This window comes from Aethalodelphis obliquidens, unplaced genomic scaffold, assembly GCF_003676395.1.
Source record: "Aethalodelphis obliquidens isolate GAN/ISIS:26980383/991018 unplaced genomic scaffold, ASM367639v1 scaffold55, whole genome shotgun sequence".
NCBI classification, from domain to species: Eukaryota; Metazoa; Chordata; class Mammalia; order Artiodactyla; family Delphinidae; genus Aethalodelphis; species Aethalodelphis obliquidens.
In genome coordinates, this window is record NW_020837999.1 from 13,541,576 (window position 1) to 13,558,970 (window position 17,395).

Sequence of the window (17,395 nt, forward strand, 5' to 3'; positions counted from 1 at the left end):
TCAACTGTGGGATCCTGAGTGCAGTCTCTTCTATAATTAGGTTCTTAAGAAATCATGAGTGCTTATTATCAAGCATCATTTAGAAAAATAACTATTTCAAAGAGGAAAAAAGCTACTAGAAACCAGATAATTTCAGGCTTAGAACAGAGCTTAGTTTTCCTGTAGGGATTTCAGTAATTGTCTTTTAGCTGTAGGTATATCATTGTGCAAAACCAGGTTTGATAAGGCCCACCTTATTTTCTACCAGGTACCAGAGTGCTGGCTTAGCACACATTCTTATCCCCTTTGTCACCCATTGCTGGCATCAACCAAGCACATAATTTCTCTAACACTTCTCCCATTGTCTGAAGTGATCACGACGTTCCTGATCGAATTTCATGAAGCGTCTTCTAAATGATTGCTCACTTTGACCGTAGATAAATACCTGTGTTTCCTCATGTCTTTTGACTCGGACCAGAATGCCTCCAGTTTGAATAATGGTAAGGAAGCTTGGTTTTCGGGGTCAGACGTAGATGCTGTGGCCAACAGATTGGTTCAGCATTTAATTCTCACGGCTTAAAAAAGGAAAAATGTCTAGATTATTCTTGGAGAGTAGATTAATATTTAATTGAATCTACAGGCATGGTAAATTGTCAAGACTAAAAGCACACCGTGAAAGGGCATCTAGGTTCATCATACTTTCATTTTGAGAGAAATTTATGAAAACAGGACACAAGTTTTCTGTTCATCAAGCTGCATGTTTCCATCCTTTTAAAATTAATATCCCTTTATGAATTTCCTTCGTGTGATTTTTCCTGTGAGCATCCAAAACATGACTGATTGAGGGAAAAAGCTATTTTTGCCAGGGCCCTTTCCCCCACCTTTAAAAGCCAGTTTAAAACCACATGTAACATATGTCTTTAAAGACACCAACATTACTTACACTGCCATCCCATGAACAGACTTTTTTATTTCAAGGGTGTAATATATTGGTACCAAACTGAGTGGAGAATAAAGTGTAAATGAAGAGTTTGAAATGTGACTTTTCACAAGGCTAGCAGATAAATAAAACCACCAGAGCCTATTGTCTTTATTATCAAAGTTTATTGTCGGAGTCAGTTCCTATCTACTGGGGAGTACAACTATGTCTCAATATGTGCTATAGTAACTCTAGGGTAATAGCCATTCTGCAAAATAGTTGTACTGGGGCTCTGTTAGGCATAGATCATAATAAAGTCAGTGGAAGAATGAGCCCAGAAAAACCCTGACAGTAGAGCCATTCCTCTAGGGAAGTTCCAGTGCTAAGCAACCTGTAAGGCATCATCTATCAGCTGACGATGAGACTCAAGGAGGTGTTGGTAGAATGAAACAGGAGTTGAACCCATTTTCTACTCTTCCCTGCAAGACAACTATGGCTCCAATGCAGGAACCAAAAATTAGGTCTTATAAAATCCTTTAAGCTCCCAAAGCAAGTAAAATAGGACATAAAGAGGAAAGGGCCAGGAACCAGGATAGTGGAGGATAAATTAAGTGTAATTGGAGGGAATGAAAACTTCTGGAATGAAAAGTAGCTGGATTTAGATGCCGTTTGAGATGACAAAGAATACAGTACAGGTAAAAGCAAATGGGGAAATGATTCAAACATTGAAAGTTATTCAGATATCAGAAGTTAAGTGAAATTTCCCCTCTTAGAGGAAAACTGGTTTTAAAAAATGAGGAAGGTGAATCACTAATAGGAAAATGAGTACCTGAGTAGAAATAGGTGTTTCAAAATGCCAAGAACAGTATAATATACAAATGAGCTGGGTCTACAGGAAGGAAAAGTGGTTATGGTAGCCTGTTAACCAGATCTGACATTGGAATGACATTTCTAACAATGGCTTTGTCTATGAGGTTCTGGCATATTTTTCGTAGCACAGGTAGCTTTGAAGGAATGTTTTCATAACACTCAGCGTATGTGGGAATGCACATTACTTTAGTGTAAAAATTCAAAGACCTCCCACCTGTTTCTGCAAGATAGAAGAAGTCTTCAAACAGCTGTGGCCAAAGACCCACGCCCTCTCACCACCCTTGCGATAAAAACATTAAAGGAATCGGAATTAACAAAACAGGTATCAGATGAGTCAATGAGCTTTGTACCATGTAGACAGCAGATAATTTATGGTGACTTCTGCAGGCAGCCTGAGAAACAGAAGAGCTTGTGTACTAAATGCTACCCTATCATTAAATATAATAATAATGAAAAACAGGGCCATTAAATGAGACCCTAGAAAAGTCTAGCTGCCAACCAGATTGGGAAGATAAATGAAACGGCATAGTTTATTTTAATCTGTATCTTCCACACTAACCTAGTTTGTCTACAGAAAAGCCATCTGCTGGCATCAGGCCAGTACGTCTGAATTTTGTTGTTGTTATTAGCATCTCATTTTTCCAAAAGAGGAATGTGTAAGTAGCAGGTGTACATAAATGACCATTTCTACAAAGCCTTCTCTGCAGTCTTGACCTGTGTGGGGACAGGTTCTACTGATGGAAGCATTTTTAAAGGCAGAAGAAAAAACATTGACTTGAGGTTTTCTCCACAGAAAATACCAGTGGAGTTGGGCCCGTATGATGAGTCTCTTATTGGCGCTGAACAAATGGCCTCTTCTCCAGGAAATACCTTTGTTCATTCCTATCTACAGGTTTCTTTTGATGGACACATGGAGTAATCTCTAAAACAAGAATGAGGCAGAAGCAGTTTCTTTTCTAATCATGTCTCTGACGAAGTGAAGGGTCCTAGACTTTTCTGACACCTCATGGACGTGGGGCGAGGGTGGGCGGTGTCCCAAGACAGGATGCTCAGGCTGCTGTCCGGACCTGGGCTGTTCTGAGCCCCATGGCCTTTTCCTGCTGCTCCCTGTGTACCTATGCTGCGAGGAAATCATCTTGAGGATTTTCCTCCTCAGCTGTTCCAAATACAGTTCATTTGCTGGAAAACAGAGAGAACCTAAGTGTCAGTTAACCCTTGGATTTTAGACATTGTATAACTTTTCAAGAACAGATCAGTCAGATTTCCAAACAGATGAGAAGAGGCCGTTTTATGCCCACGTCGCCTCCAAAATGCCTTGTTCGATGAGGATCCCTGTCTACTTCTGCTCAAAAACAGGGCAGCTGTACAGAGAACTGTGGCTGTCAAGATGAGCCAAAGCTAGTGGCTGGGATCGGACATAAATGCCTACGTACATAGCTATAGCCCGGCATTGTTTTTTTCCCTTTCCTCTTCTGGCGGTTTTTTTTTTTTTTTTTTTTTTTGCGGTACGCAGGCCTCACTGTTGCGGCCTCTCCCGTTGCGGAGCACAAGCTCCGGACGCACAGGCCCAGCTGCCATGGCTCACGGGCCTAGCCGCTCTGCGGCATGTGTGATCTTCCCAGACCGGGGCACGAACCCGTGTCCTCTGCATTGGCAGGCGGACTCTCAACCACTGTGCCACCAGGGAAGCCCTCTGGCGGTTTTTGATCCAGTCCTTTGGGTAGCAAATAGCTTAGAAAATTAAAAATGCACAAAAATGTTATCTAACAAGGGGGGGCGGGAAGGTAAAAAGGATAAAAAGTCACTATAATTCAAAGTCTGATAATCCAGTGGAGGCAGTGTAATGATTGGCAGAAAAGGGAGGCTGAATTCACGGAGTGGAAGAGTTTGATTTGGGGGCAGGGAAGGAGACATAAGTCACTCTTCAACTTACACAGCATGAAGGGGGGCGGTGTAACAGAAGATTTCTCTTAGAATTTCATTTGGAGAAAGAAGCAAGTAGGATGGAAATACCTAATTATACTTTAAAGGAAAGAAAAACCGTCAAGATACTTCTAGGTCCTCTGTAAAAGGAGTGCTGTCTTCATATTAAACACTGTCTGGAGGAACAAATGAACTGACAATTAGGGAAATGAGAACAAGAAGGTAAAATGAAATGTCTGTTCTCTCTGTATGTTGCCCACTGTAGGTGGTCGTTCACTCTCTCTCAAGGGGTCCGGGTGGGGAGGCTCACTCCACTAGTGATATCTGGTAGCCCCCCACTCCCCACTTCCTTTCTTTTTGCGGTACGCGGGCCTCTCACTGTTGTGGCCTCTCCCGCTGCGGAGCACAGGCTCCGGACGTGCAGGCTCAGCGGCCATGGCTCACGGGCCCAGCCGCTCCGCGGCATGTGGGATCTTCCTGGACCGAGGCACGAACCCGCGTCCCCTGAATCGGCAGGCGGACTCTCAACCAATGCGCCACCAGGGAAGCCCCCCACTTCCTTTTAAAGCTGTTGCCCTTCTATACTCAACTGAAAATTCTCGGGCCTGTGGTCCTTAGTCCTTAGACTTTACTCACTGTAGTCCGAGATAAGCATTCCGTTTTTTTTTTTTTTGGTGCAGTTTCAATTTAAAAATATCACCCTTCAAACGTCTGTGAAATTATTATAATTGTTCACTCCATGTGAATGTCATGAGAATGACATGATGGTTTAAAACACACTTCTGAACTCCCAGGGAGAAGCAGGCATAAGCTATTTCTTTCCTTTCCCACTGGGCTACTGCAGACCACCCCAGGACGGAGACCCGAGGCCCAGGGTACACAGTCTGAAGGCACATGCGTCCTTACATCCCAGCCCTACAGGCTAGCCAAGGCGAGCACGGCCGCTCCAAGTGAATCAGGTACACACACTGGCCCTAAATGTTCAGTACGTTTTATAAGGGGAAGAAAAATTTTGGTTTTGCAGACAAAACTTTTTCTTATCGGGGCCATGTCAGACTACGCTCTTTCAGGCCCAAATAATTTCAGCGATAATTACAGCTCTCAGATTAAGTGTTCTGGGAGCTCACTCCTTGTTCACTTCATGCATTATACAAAGTACCCACGAAATAAGCCAAGCAACCAGTTTCACATAAAGGTGAAAAGGCTGACGGCCTGTCACCTACAGCACTGCACTGTGGGCTCGAAGAGTTCTCGGAAACAGAGGAAAATAATGGCAAGAGAAAAGGTGTCTGTGGAACCCAACACGTCCCTCAGGGTAGGCGCTGGGCGGTTCCTCCCGACAGCTTACCTTGGCTTTCCCTCAGTTGCTCTCTGTCAGGCTCTCAGTGTCGCACTCTTTGGGCGGTTCCCCTCCTCCTGGCAGCTCGCTCTCGATTTCCCACAGGACGTCATCCTCGTCCTCCAAGTTGCTGGAGATGTGGCACTTCTTGAACCCCTGGACGATGGATTCGCTTGAGATGCTATTCCATGCCACCATGACCCACTCCAGAAAGAGGCCAAGGGGCGGCTTCTTGGCATTCCCCGTGGGGCTCAGGGCCAGGTTCCCCGCCAGGAGCCAGTTGGAGTACTGGGCCCGGACACTGTCATTCAGGGGTTTGTAGACCACCACATCCAACACCTGCAGCTGCGAGGTCAGGCCCCCCGGGATGATGACCATGTCGGTGTTCATGCTTTCCATGGAGCTCTTCACCGAATCAGTGGCGTGGCCCCGGAAGCCGTTGAGGATCAGCATCCCTCGCTGCTTGGGCACTGCACCGGTTCTCCGCCTCCACACCACTTCCAGCCAGTCCTGCATCAAGTCCTCCGTCATCCATCCGTACCGGTGACAGCGGATTTCCATGCCGCTGGGGAACTTCCCGGGGGGGATGTATGTGCCCCTCAGAATGATGTACGGAGGTAACTTCCTCCCATCTGCCAAGACACCAAGCATGGCGGTGATTTTCAGTTTCTCCCTGCCTGGCGTCTTGACCAAGACGGGCTTTTCACCCTGGTTGTCCACAGTCACCCTCGAGGGCACCTCTAAGCAAATGGGCGTCTCATCAGCATTTCCCATCTGAGCCACCTGGTAGTCGTGTGCCCTGCGCAGAGCCAGGACGCTCCGCTGGTAGGTGACGAGCTTCTCGGTCAGGTCTTCCGGCAGCTGCTGGGGCACCGGTACCTTATGCCGCAGAGACAAGTCATACCTTCGCATCATTCTTCGACACCAGCCCAGGCTGGCCTTGAACCCTTTCTCCGGAATGTTCATCTCCTGGGCAATCTCCAGAGCTTTCAGCTGCATGGCCTCCCTGGTGATGGGGTCCCCTTTGGCCTGCATGTATCGAACGTACTCGGCCACGCGCTGGTCCACCAGGGCGAAGCGCCCGTTTTTGGGGCCCCGGAAGGCGCGCCGCATGGCGTGGGCGTTCTGCAGCTGCGGCTTCACTTTGCGCCAGTCGCGGACGTTCTTTTCCAGCACCCCGAACTGCTTGGCCGCCTGGCAGTTGTTGGTGCTCTCGGCGTACTCCACCACCATTAACTTGAACCCCGCATCGTAACTGCGGCGCATGCCCCGGCTGAACTGAAACTTCCCGGCCAGGTCGTCTGCCGAGAGGTCGTACCCGGGGAAGCCCACGGCCATGTAGAAGGGGTACCCCTCGCCCCACTCGGGCAGCTCTGTGATGTCCCGAGGCAGACGGAGGCCATAGCCGTCCAGGTGCTGAGGCTGCGGAAACTGGGAGGCCGTGTTCATCGGGCCCACCCAGTCTGGGGGCTTCACGTCAGATTCTTCATTTTCTGGCAGACAGACAGGGAGGGGCAAAGATAGTGCCCGTAAGTAAAATGACTTCTGGCTCATTCCCTGATTTTTTTTTTCTTTTTTTGGTCGCAATACCAAGAATACCTTAATCTCAAACTCACTAAAAGCAGTAGCTCTAATAACAGATAACACGAAGTCCTTACCCCCGTGCCAATTCCCATGGATTACCCCAGCTAATTCTCACAATAACTGTTTATTTCTTCTTTGCACGTGAGTCTAGAGAAATTAAGTAATGCATCAAGGTAGCTGAGCTAGGAAGTGGCAGAACTGGAAACTGAATACAGGCAACAAGCTTGGATCACATACCAGCTGTGTGGGCCACGCTTGGGTCAAAATAACCTTTACCTGGACGAGAAGCCAATTATAACCCATATTACCACGTAATGTTATAGAATTTGTATCATCATGGGCTGAATCATATCCCTTAAACCAAGAAAATCTATAGCAATACCACACTTAGCAAAGTTAAGCTTATCAGGCAGAAGTATGGTTCTTGCATACCAATGTCAGAACTGGGTTTCACTGTATGTTTCTGTTTAGAAGGTGGCCACAGAAGCTGAACACGACTCACGGAAATTACCGTATCTCACCAAAACTAAGATGCCGTCAACTGCAAGGTGCACCATTACATGCCATTAAGAAAAGAAAAAGCTACTAGTGAAACTATAGCATGCCATCAATTTTAAGAGGCATTCTCAACTGCAGAGATGTTAAAGTGATGAGGGAAAAACGTGTCTTGGAATCAATGAAGTACAGCATGTTAAACTATTACTTATAGAGAGAAGGCAAATCAAACCACTCAGGCTGTTGGGAAGCTGTATTTTTCCAACGCCTGCCCTCTAACTATATTTCTTGATAAAAGACTGAGTGCTTCTTTAGACATATTTGCTCAAGCATGTACTACAGCTGCTATTGCTTTTTCTATCCAAGATTAAGGAGACAGGAAGCCAAGTACATAACCCTGGATGCATGCTTCGTCACACTATTTTCCTTAGCTTTCAGAGGTGTGTGGTGTGCCACCGAGGCACCCAGGATGTGCGCTGGACCAAAGCCACACAAACTTCACTTTGGTTCACCTGCATACAAAGGTGCATGTTGAGACTTATTACTGACAGTCGACAGGTGAAGAAATGGAGGCTCAGAGAGGTGGATGAAGTCGCCTAAGGTCACATAGCATAGGAAAGGAGATTCTAAAACTCCAAAGCCCATAATCTTTCTGCCTCACAACCTTGCCTTACTCTTAAATACCCCACAGAATGTACCTGGAAACTTAAAATTCATCTTCATTATTCTCCCATTGGATGGATGTTGAATTGGGTTAATCGTAGTACCTGCAAAGGTTCCTCCCTGGAACTGCCATTCGTCAGAATTCTGAGACTCCTCCTCCCTTTCCAACCGAGTGATCATGTCGGGCTTAGGGAATGGGAATTCTGTTTATAGGAAATAGAACAGGTAACAGCTGTGTGTTACTGTCTTGGAACACTGCCAAAATAAGTACTTTATAATACTTAAGAAACCCTCCCCTCCACTCCCACCCCACCACAGTCTTCTCAATATGCAGATTTATGAAAGGCGGGGGGAAAGGGCTCAGGGATACTTAAAGAAAAAATATGATGGGAAATAGGTCTGTCCAAGGGAATTTATGAATCTCTGCTAATGTACTAGCAACAACAAAAAGGAACTGCATTTAGCAGGGAAGTGGGTGGGTGCAGCCACGGATCTAATGAGCACTCTGGTATCCATATGAGCAAATGAGGAGATCCCTCCAAATGGTTACATTCTAATAATATGGTTACATTCCAATAATATGGATATCAATGCTGGGAAGGGAGCAAGGATTCTTTGAGGATATGTCCCCAAGCTTCTAAGGCTGACAGGGTAATAACAATGAGGCCTGCCTTCCCTCCTAAGGAACATATGAAGCACAGGCGCAGACCCATGGTGACATTTCTTAGATTATGTCTTATTTTTTCTTTTTTTGATGAGAATGCCTGGGTTGAATGAGGATGGTTCTGAGAGCTGGCACAAGCCGCTGAGTAGAAGGACACAATATGTATATCCTGCCTAAATCAAAAACAGGAAATTAAATGGGCACAGGCATTGAGGGGACAGACTCCAAGTTCAGGAGAGAGGGATGTTGGATACACCAGAGAAGAGAGACGTGGAAACAATTCTCTGGGCTCAGAGCTTCTAGGAGACAAAGGAAAACAAAGCTTTACCCAGGGACAGGACAGTTTCATAATTCATCCTCATGACCTCCCGGTACAGGGCCTTTTGCTGCTCCGTCAAAACGTCCCACTCCTCATCGGAAAAATATATGGCCACCTCATCGAATAGGGCTGGCACCTGCAACAGTGAACAGGCCTTTCTCAGCGACTAGTAGGCACATGCAGACACAGATCACACACCCGCATCTCACAGGCGAGGGCTTGGGCCCGGGGAAACGTCTGTCCTGAGTCACACGGCTCCTCCGAGAAGCAACACCAAGACAAAAACAAGGTCTCCCGTGCCCTGCTGAGTGCTTTCCTCCCCCGGCATCCACAGATAAGGAGAGCAGCACCTTGAGAAGAAAAGTCCCCCGTACTGGTTGGGAGACACTGGGTCCTCACATACAGCAGGGAGAGCCGATCACAGCTCAGCCCCCATCCAGAGCCAGAACCAACCACGCTCGAGGAAACACCCCGAGACAGCTGCCCCACCAACACAACCCTGCTCTCTCCCTTGGTCACAGATCCTCAGCCCAGGAGGGTGCTGGGGGCCTCCTGGGCACTAGTCTCCATTTGCAGGGCACTAGCCCCGGTTTCTGACTCAGAACCCAACGCTGCCAGGGAGGGGCCAGTGAGAGAAGGGGCTTCGGCCGGCCTTTTCCAATCCACGAGGAGGAGGATAGAAGGGCTAATTAGAGCTTCAATTTATGTAATGAGATACTAGAGCAGACTGCTTTGCTTCCGTGCCTAGACCCGCAGCAGGAAGCCCTAAGGCCAGAGAAGAGCGCTCTACTGCCCGCTCTTGGGCTCACCTACCTCCCCATCCCCATGGGCCAGTGGGACGGGGTTGCCTGAGAAGCCAAACGCAGCCAAGGCACCCAGACCGACCCCCTCTTGTTCAACTCTCTGCTTTTCTTTTTACTATGTGTTTTCCTTCAGTCATTAAAAATCCTACTCCAAAGTTCATCGTATTCAATGGTAAGGGATCTGGGCTGCTGCTTTCACAGCTACTCCCCATAGCTGAATCTAGGGCCTGGGGGATCAGAGTACTGTTTTCCATCTGCTTACAAAAGTTCAGTGTCTGCACCACCTGCAGCTTCTTCAGGCCCCCGGCCGTCAATCATCTAGATCTCCTGGCCCTTCTTCCTTACGCACGAAGCCCACCTCGTCCCTCCCCCGCATCACAGCCCCTTCCACACAGGGAGAACCTCCTAGGAAAGGCCCTGTAACTGCTTCCCTTATTCCCCCCACAGCCCCATTTAATTAAGGAGGAAACTGGCTCAGAGCAGCCCCGTTTCTGGCCCAAAGTCACACAGCCAATAACGGCAGGGTTGAGAGTGGGACACAGCACTGTCTGACTTCAAGGCTCCCGCCCTCACAGAGGGCAGAGGGGTCTCCCAGGTCACCAGCTGGCAGGCCTCCGCTCCCACCCCGCACACGCTCAGCGGTACACAGCTGCTGCAGTTCCCTGAACAAACCATCCTCACACCCTCTGTGTGTGTGCACATGGTGCTCTGCTGCCTCGGAGGTCCTCCCCATTCTTGGCCTGGCTGACACCCACCCACTTTCCAAGACTCAGCCCAGACATCCTGTTCCCCAGGAAACTGGTCCCAACCCAAGCTGTGTGCCCTGTGACGCCCTGGGCTGAAGGCTCTGATGGCACTTATCACACTGCAGAGTCCTCTTGGCTTACCTGTCTGCTTCTTCCACTAGAATATTGGCTCACTGAGGGCAGTACTCTGGGCTTATTCTGTTTTGTTTCCCTAAGCCTAGAACACTTCCTGTAGGTAGTAATCCCTTAAAAATGTGTTCTTTGAATCAAAGATTTAAGCAAATAACCCCTGGATGTCTCTTATTCCGCTTGGAATAGTTTCAAACAATCGTTAAAATGTATCTGTCACAAGACTGAACTTACTCTTTGGAGTAAGAATGGACAAAAATCCCTAGTGTCAAATACCAGGAGGTACAAACGGATTGGTCTCTGGGCTCCGCTCAGACTCCATCAATCTGGAAAGCCAGGCAGCCAGGAATTTTCCATCCCACCCCATCCCACTTCCCAGGCTTTTAAACAACTCTCCCTTTGGCCTCTTCTCTCCCTAGGAAATTCCAGATCTAGGCCATACCTATTTATAGGCCCTTTCCCTTTGCTGATAAAACAGGACACAGGACTGGCTACGCCTGTCATTGCAGAGGGGCTACCCACGTCGATCCTTGTAAAAGGTAACACGTCCTGGGCCTGGTAAATATATCAGCAGCCCTGGAGTGGTGAGAAGGCAGCTGGAGGCTGAGGCTGGATTCATCTCCTCCCATTTAGGACTGAGCCCCGGAGGATCCTCAGACAAGCCCACATTATGTTCCAGAGGCGCGCAGTGCAGTGGCTTAGGAATTCTCCTCACAGCAACCTTCTGTGAGAATTGAGCAAGCCTTCAGCCAGGCCCTGCTGTGCAGGCCTCCCCTCTCTCCACAGAGGCCTTTTATCTAGCCAAGCACAGCAGAAGGTAAACAGGGCCAGCCCTGGGCCAAACTCAGAAATCAGGCAGCCGCCATCCAACCCCTGGACACCCTTGCTTGGCCTCACAGGTAGAGGCCCTCGATCCCCGCCTTCCTCCCTTCCCTCAGAAGGTCAAGGACTCATCAAACAGGTGTTCTTCCTTCAGCTTGTGTGTGCTGCCTCACTCGGTCCCACGAGCTGGCATTCCAACGCTCATCTCCAAGGGTAACCGTCCTAGAGTACTTACACGCTGCCCAGGCTCGCTGCACCCAGCGAAGACAGCACTTAGGGGGCTGGGACCGGTGCACTGATAGAGCGCCTGCTGTATGCCAGGCACTGTGTAGGGCACTCCCTCTTACGTGGTTAAATGTGTTACCTTATTGAATCCTTTAAATACTACAGGGATACGGGGATCACCACCCCAGTTTTATGGGTGAGGAAACAGGGCTGATAAGTATCTTGCCCAAGGTCACAGAGTTAGCAAGTCGGACTCCCAAGCCCGTGCTTTCTCGGCAGGCCACTTAGGCCAAGTGGCCTCTGCCTGGTGGTGGCAGCAAACCCTAACGTCCCTTAGAAAGACGAGCCGAGGACTTCTCCCTCAGAGCTGCTAGGGAGGGAGCTCAGACTCCTGGGCGCAGCACACTCCCCCGCAGGGCTGGCTCGGTCCCCTGGCCCCCTCTGCTTCTCTCGCCCATCCCCTCCACTCCCGGACTCCACTGCGGGCTCCAGCTGCAGGAGCTGCTCTGGACTCTGCACACACGAGCTTTCCTCTCCAGTGCTTTTGCTTCTGGCTGCCTGGAGGGCAAGACCCTCCCTTCCCTTGGCTGGTTCCACCTAGGCCGAAGGCTTGGTTCAAAGTATACTTTCCCTTTTTTCTACTTGAAATTGGATTTCTACTCCAGTTCTCCCACGAAATATTACCCTAATATACAGCCTGATTCTTTGGTTGGAAAAGCTTTTATTGATCACTCTAACACAATCCCCAACAACCAAAATGCATATTCGATTCTTTTCTTCCCCTAGTTTTAATGCTCTAGAGCAGGGGTTTTCCCACCTCAGCACTGCTGACATGTTTGGCCAGATAATTCTTCGTTGTGGGAGCTGTCCTGTGCATCACCGATGGGTAGCAGCATCCCTGGCCTCTACCCAGGAGATGCCTGTAGGATCTCCCACTCCCCAAGCCCCACCCCGAGTCATGACAACCAAAGATGTCTCCACCCAGACGTCCCTGGGAGGGATGGGGCTGGGGGCAAAACTGCCTACTGCTCCAACCAGGTCCCTGCCTGCCTTCTCCAGCCTGCAGGAGAGCCCATCTTCCCCCACAGAACTCCAAATACTGTGCAGTTAATTACATTTACTTCCCTATCTTCCTCACAAGACTAGTACCCCCGCGAGACTAGGGATCTTGCCTTAATAACACCCAGCACTGTGCTCAGTAGCTGCGGATGGATGGCAGGCTGCCTGGGTGCCACACATGCCAGTCCCCCTCCTCCAGCTCCTCTGGTTACCTCCTTCTTTCCCAGCCAAGCATGGGCTTCACCTTGCTCCTCTCTGTGTCGTCCCAATACACTCTTATGTGCGCTTCTACTGCACCTGCTTTGCGCACTTCTCCATTCTGTCTAGATGTTCTCGGTTGGCCAATGCAGCCTCAAAGCCATGAGTTCTTGCTCAGGGCTAGATAGGACGGATGCCTGCTCTCCAAAATCTCCCCAGCTGCATGGATCTGAACTGGAGAGGAGGCCAGGGTGGGCTGAAGAGACAAATGCAATCCAGGCTCCATAGCTAGATGAGAAAACCCAGAGCCTGGTGTCGTACTGCTTTAAATATTTTTAATTGAAGTATAACATACATACAACAAAATGAAGTACTTTTAAGGTCCAGCTCAAGAGGTGTTTTTAAGAACAAATGTCATTGTACATGTGTATCCTAGGAGCAAAATAGATAACCTTGCTGCACCCCATGCAGTGGGAGCGGAGCGGGACTGGATAGTTTGGAAGGACCATGATTCTATGAATACAGATCTCTCACTGGAAACAAAGGATATGTATACCGATGACATTCATACACAGTGGAAAACTAAGCAGAGAAAAGGAATGTCATTTTGTTGCTTCTTTAAAATGTTTACCATTCATGCCCAATTATCATGAAGTCCAGTAAGTACTGTGAATAATGTACATAACGATGACTATTAATATCTGTTGCATTTACACTTTTATAAGTTTACTCTAATTCTATCACACTATGCTGTTTGGATATGCTCCCTATTCACTGCTGCCTACTATCGCAACCCCTCCATCCAGGACCAGCTGGAAATGCAGCTCTCTCCTGTGTCAACTGGCCTCGTCCCATAAAGCTCTCCTCACGTCAGTTCAGTGCCCCAAGACTTACTTAAATGGTTTAAATGGTTCCCTTCAACCAGCGGTAGGTGATAAAGACTCTCTCCTCACCCAAACTTTGGCCAGGCTCCTCTGAGCCCTCTTCTCCACTAGGCCTCTATCTTGGACACATACACACCCCCCTCCGGTTCTCAGTCTGCCCAGACCAGTTTTAGCAAGAATCCTGCTAAGTCAGTTTAGAAAGAACCCTCCACCGTGGATGTCTCCTCTTAGTAATTTTCCAACCACTGAGCCCTCCGCGCTGCTCCTTGGCTATAAATCCCCACTTGCTGAGCCCGATCTCTCTCCCCTATTGTGACAGTCTTGAAACCTATCTCAATAGTCCTGAATAGTCTTCCTTATCATCTTAACAAATGCCAGGACAATTTTTCTTTCACCCAGGCCAGCAGAGGTTTAGTTGGTGTCTACAAGGTGCCTGGCATTGAGCAGGATACAGGGAATCCACGGGTACAGGAGAGAGACACAGTCGTGGCCTCTTGGACTCCCGATCCTGATGGTGTGCTTGAAGCTGCGTGCCTGAAGGGACTGTTCCCAGAACCAGTTCCATTCTTCGCTGTGCCTTTTAAAGCCACAGAACTGTTTTCTCAGGAATGCAAACACACCGGGCTGGGCTAGGCTATTTTTACTTCCTATGTCTGCTTGAGGAAGAGACTTAATACAAGCCTGGCTCCCAGGCCTGCCCCTCACAGCTGTGTGTGGACTGCACACCTTCTTACTTACCCATCCGCCCTCTGAGCAGATTCGGACTTTCTGCATATCTGTGGGGCCATCCTCCAGGTCCCGGCTCTGAATCTCTTCTTCTTCTTCCTCTTCTTTCAGGGTCAAATTGAGAGGGTAGGCTGTGGACTCCATCTCTGCAAGTAAGATTCAGTTCAGAAAAATCAGGTGCTAGTGTGAACTCTTTAAAGTCTGTGATGGGGCAGCTCAGGCTACACAAACCTTTTTAGCCCCAAGCACAGTTCAGCTGCAACAATGGAAGGGGACAGGGCCAGGCCTGGGGAGGAAGGGTTTCAGGGAAAGCACCAGGAAGCTGGAAGGTGACATATTTAATTATGATAAGAAGAGGGTTGCAGGCAGATAGCATACCTGGCTGCCTTCGAATATTTAAAAAGCTATCTGTGTAAGACAGACCAGACTGGTTCTGTAGAGACCCAAAGGCAGAGCAGGCCACTGAGTAAACATTCCAGGAAGAGGTTTTAAAGAGTGCATCAAATGGCAGAACTTTCTCACAGCCAGTGCCACCCAAACATGGAATTGGCAGCAAGACAGCGCTATTGGCTTCCTTTCAATGAAGGCATTTGAACACAGATAGAGCACTCGCTCAACTGGGTTGTTCCTACAGGGCCAGTTCAGCATCAGGAGGTTAGGTGGCCCAGAGTACCTGGATTTTCCAGATTCAAAGGTTCTGTCCATAAGCCAGGTCAGAAAATAAGACTGTTCTGCCTTAAGCGACTTTCCAAGCCCAGGAGTCGGTGATCCTTAGTGAGGGGTAATGCCTGGACACGCAAGAAGGTGCAGAAATCAGCTGGGGCCAGGCTCTGGGGCCCACCGCCACCGGGAAGACTCGCTGCCTCTGGGCCGCAAATTCTCTTCTGCAAATTCTCTCGCCCAGCTCCTAGGCCAGTACAAAGGGCCGCGCTCCTGCCCTCTAGGGGCGCGGGCAATTCCTAGGTGTGGAGTGAGCGCGCATCTTGTGGGCCGCATCCTCCCGGGCTTCCAAAGAAAAGGTCCTTCCGGAGTTCAAAGTCTGCTCCTTCGATATTTTCAAAAAGGACGGGCGAATGCGGCAGGATAGGTCTGGGGCGGGTGGAACAGGCTTCAGATCCCTGGAGCTGGGGCCTGAACTTGGCCGCGGCCTCCCCCGCCGGCTCCCGGGAGGGAGATGGGGGGGTGGGGGCGCCGCCCCGCGGCGAAGGTGCAGGCGAAGAGGTATCCTCTGCCCCGCCACCGCCCACCCGCCCGGCGCCCCGCCCGCCGCCGCTGCCGCGCCCCCGGGCGCGCTCCGGTTTCTCCAGCCATCTTGTCCCATTTCCCTTTCTCCGCGGCCCCGCGCCGGGAGCGCTCCTGCCGCCCCCCTGCCCGCGCCCGGCCCGGCCCATCTCCCCGCCTGGCCCGCTCCCGGCCCCAGCGCACCTGCCGAGCGGCCGGGGCCGGCGCCGCCTGCCTTCCCCGGCGGGCCCGCAACAAAGGCAGTGGCGGCGGCAGTTGCAGCTGCAGCCTCGGGACCCCCCGCCCCCGCCGCGGCCCGACCGCCGGGGGCCCGAGGGAGGGGCCTTGCCGCCCCCGGCCCCCGCCCCGCCCGCCCGCGCGCACTCACCGCCGGGCCGAGAGCCGGGGCGTGGGCCGGGGCCGCGGTGGAGACGCCGAGGGCTCCGGCCCGGCTGTCACAGCGCCATCCTTTCCGTCTCTCCGGCTTCCCGTGCGCGCGGCCCCTCGGGAGGGAGCGGGGAGGACACGTGGTGGGAGGAGGGAGGGTCCGGCCGGGAGCTGAGGGTGTTGGGAGGCGAGGGGAGGAGCGCGGCTGATGTCAGCGGGCCGCGGCGGCGCCGGGGGACGGCGCCCGCGCCAGCTCCCGACCCTCCTCCCGGCGTGGCTTCCGGCCGGTCCGCGCCGCGCGCTCCACTTGGCTGAGCTCCCGACCCTCCGCCCGGCTCCGCCTCGCTGGCCGGAGTAGTGCTCTCTGCCCTCTCTGCTTCCCCTGGTGCAGTTTCCTGTGCACCATGTGCGACCTCGGCATAGATGAGGCAGGAAGAGCCCGGATTTATGTTTGAACTGAATGTAGCCTGGGTGCACACGTTCATGCGCTTATTTGCATGAACCACTGCTTTGCACTTGCTTGGACGAGCACTCGAGGCACTCTAAGGCATGCTTCAAGGAATGTGTTATGAAGAGTAGACCAGCGAGGGGGTTGGGGGGAGTGTGGAGGGGTCTAGGATCTTTCGGGAAGCATGCATATTCTGGCAGGCATATGTTCAGAACTTCGTACGTAATATACATGTTGAAGGAACTTCCTGATTTTTGTAGTTGTTGCGTGTTAAATCCCAAGTGTGTAATGCCATGGAGGAAGTAACTCTAAAGCAGGATCTTCTCCAAAATGTTCAAAGAATTTGCGTGCAGCTCTGTGGACAATACAACAAAAGTGAGCGGAGAAGCCCTGAATCGCTTCTCATTCTAGAAAAAGATCCCGGGTTTGGTATTTTTGTTGGGAACTCATTAAAGAAGAAATTATTCTGACAATCGTTAAAGCGGAAAAGTAGGACTTTATTCGGGATTATTGAGATAGCTGGCAAGACTATCGCAATAGAGCTGAGCTCTCCGGCTCAACTCTGAATACAGCAAAGACCAGTTGGGGAATTATCACCCACCTGGGAGTGAGGAGGTCAGTGGGTGGAATACTAAGAGGAGACAAGAAGGGTAGAGGGACTCTTGCTAAACCGATTTAACGGGATGCTTGCTGATGGCAAGCCAGGTTGATCAGATATCCAGGGTGGGGGGCTCTCTCTGTGCTGGGAGGGCTGAGGACCGGACGGGGTGTGTATGTGTCCCATGTAGAGGCCTAGTGGAAAAGAGGGTTCAGAGGAGCCTGACTAAAATTTGGTCAAGGAGAGAATTTTGTCAAAATTTTCAGACTGTCCCTGAGAACTGAGTGCCTGCAGGGAAAGATTTCTCCAAGTTTTTGTCGCCATTCTTGTATTTATTTATATGTGACTTTGATTCCTCTCTGCCAGGGAGAGGCTACAGTGGAACTGTGGAGCT

General features: G+C 50.3%; 1 protein-coding gene across 6 annotated transcripts; it reads right to left on the bottom strand.

The window, feature by feature from the left end:
- Window positions 1–929: 929 nt before the first annotated feature.
- On the bottom strand, window positions 930–16,191 carry POGK (pogo transposable element derived with KRAB domain). Of its 6 annotated transcripts, none has more exons than XM_027086440.1 (6): window positions 15,957–16,189; window positions 14,360–14,493; window positions 8,765–8,891; window positions 7,877–7,975; window positions 5,040–6,523; window positions 930–2,947 (listed from the first exon to the last, which is right to left on the bottom strand). In XM_027086440.1, the coding sequence occupies exons 2-5, from the start codon at window positions 14,489–14,491 to the stop codon at window positions 5,052–5,054; spliced, it is 1,830 nt and encodes a 609-aa protein (XP_026942241.1). In that variant the 5' UTR covers window positions 14,492–14,493; window positions 15,957–16,189; the 3' UTR covers window positions 930–2,947; window positions 5,040–5,051. The 6 variants fall into 6 exon arrangements, with proteins under 6 accessions (XP_026942241.1, XP_026942243.1, XP_026942242.1 ...); XM_027086442.1 differs by lacking the exon at window positions 15,957–16,189 and adding an exon at window positions 15,773–15,927; XM_027086441.1 differs by lacking the exon at window positions 15,957–16,189 and adding an exon at window positions 15,021–15,550.
- Between the last annotated feature and the right edge of the window lie 1,204 nt (window positions 16,192–17,395).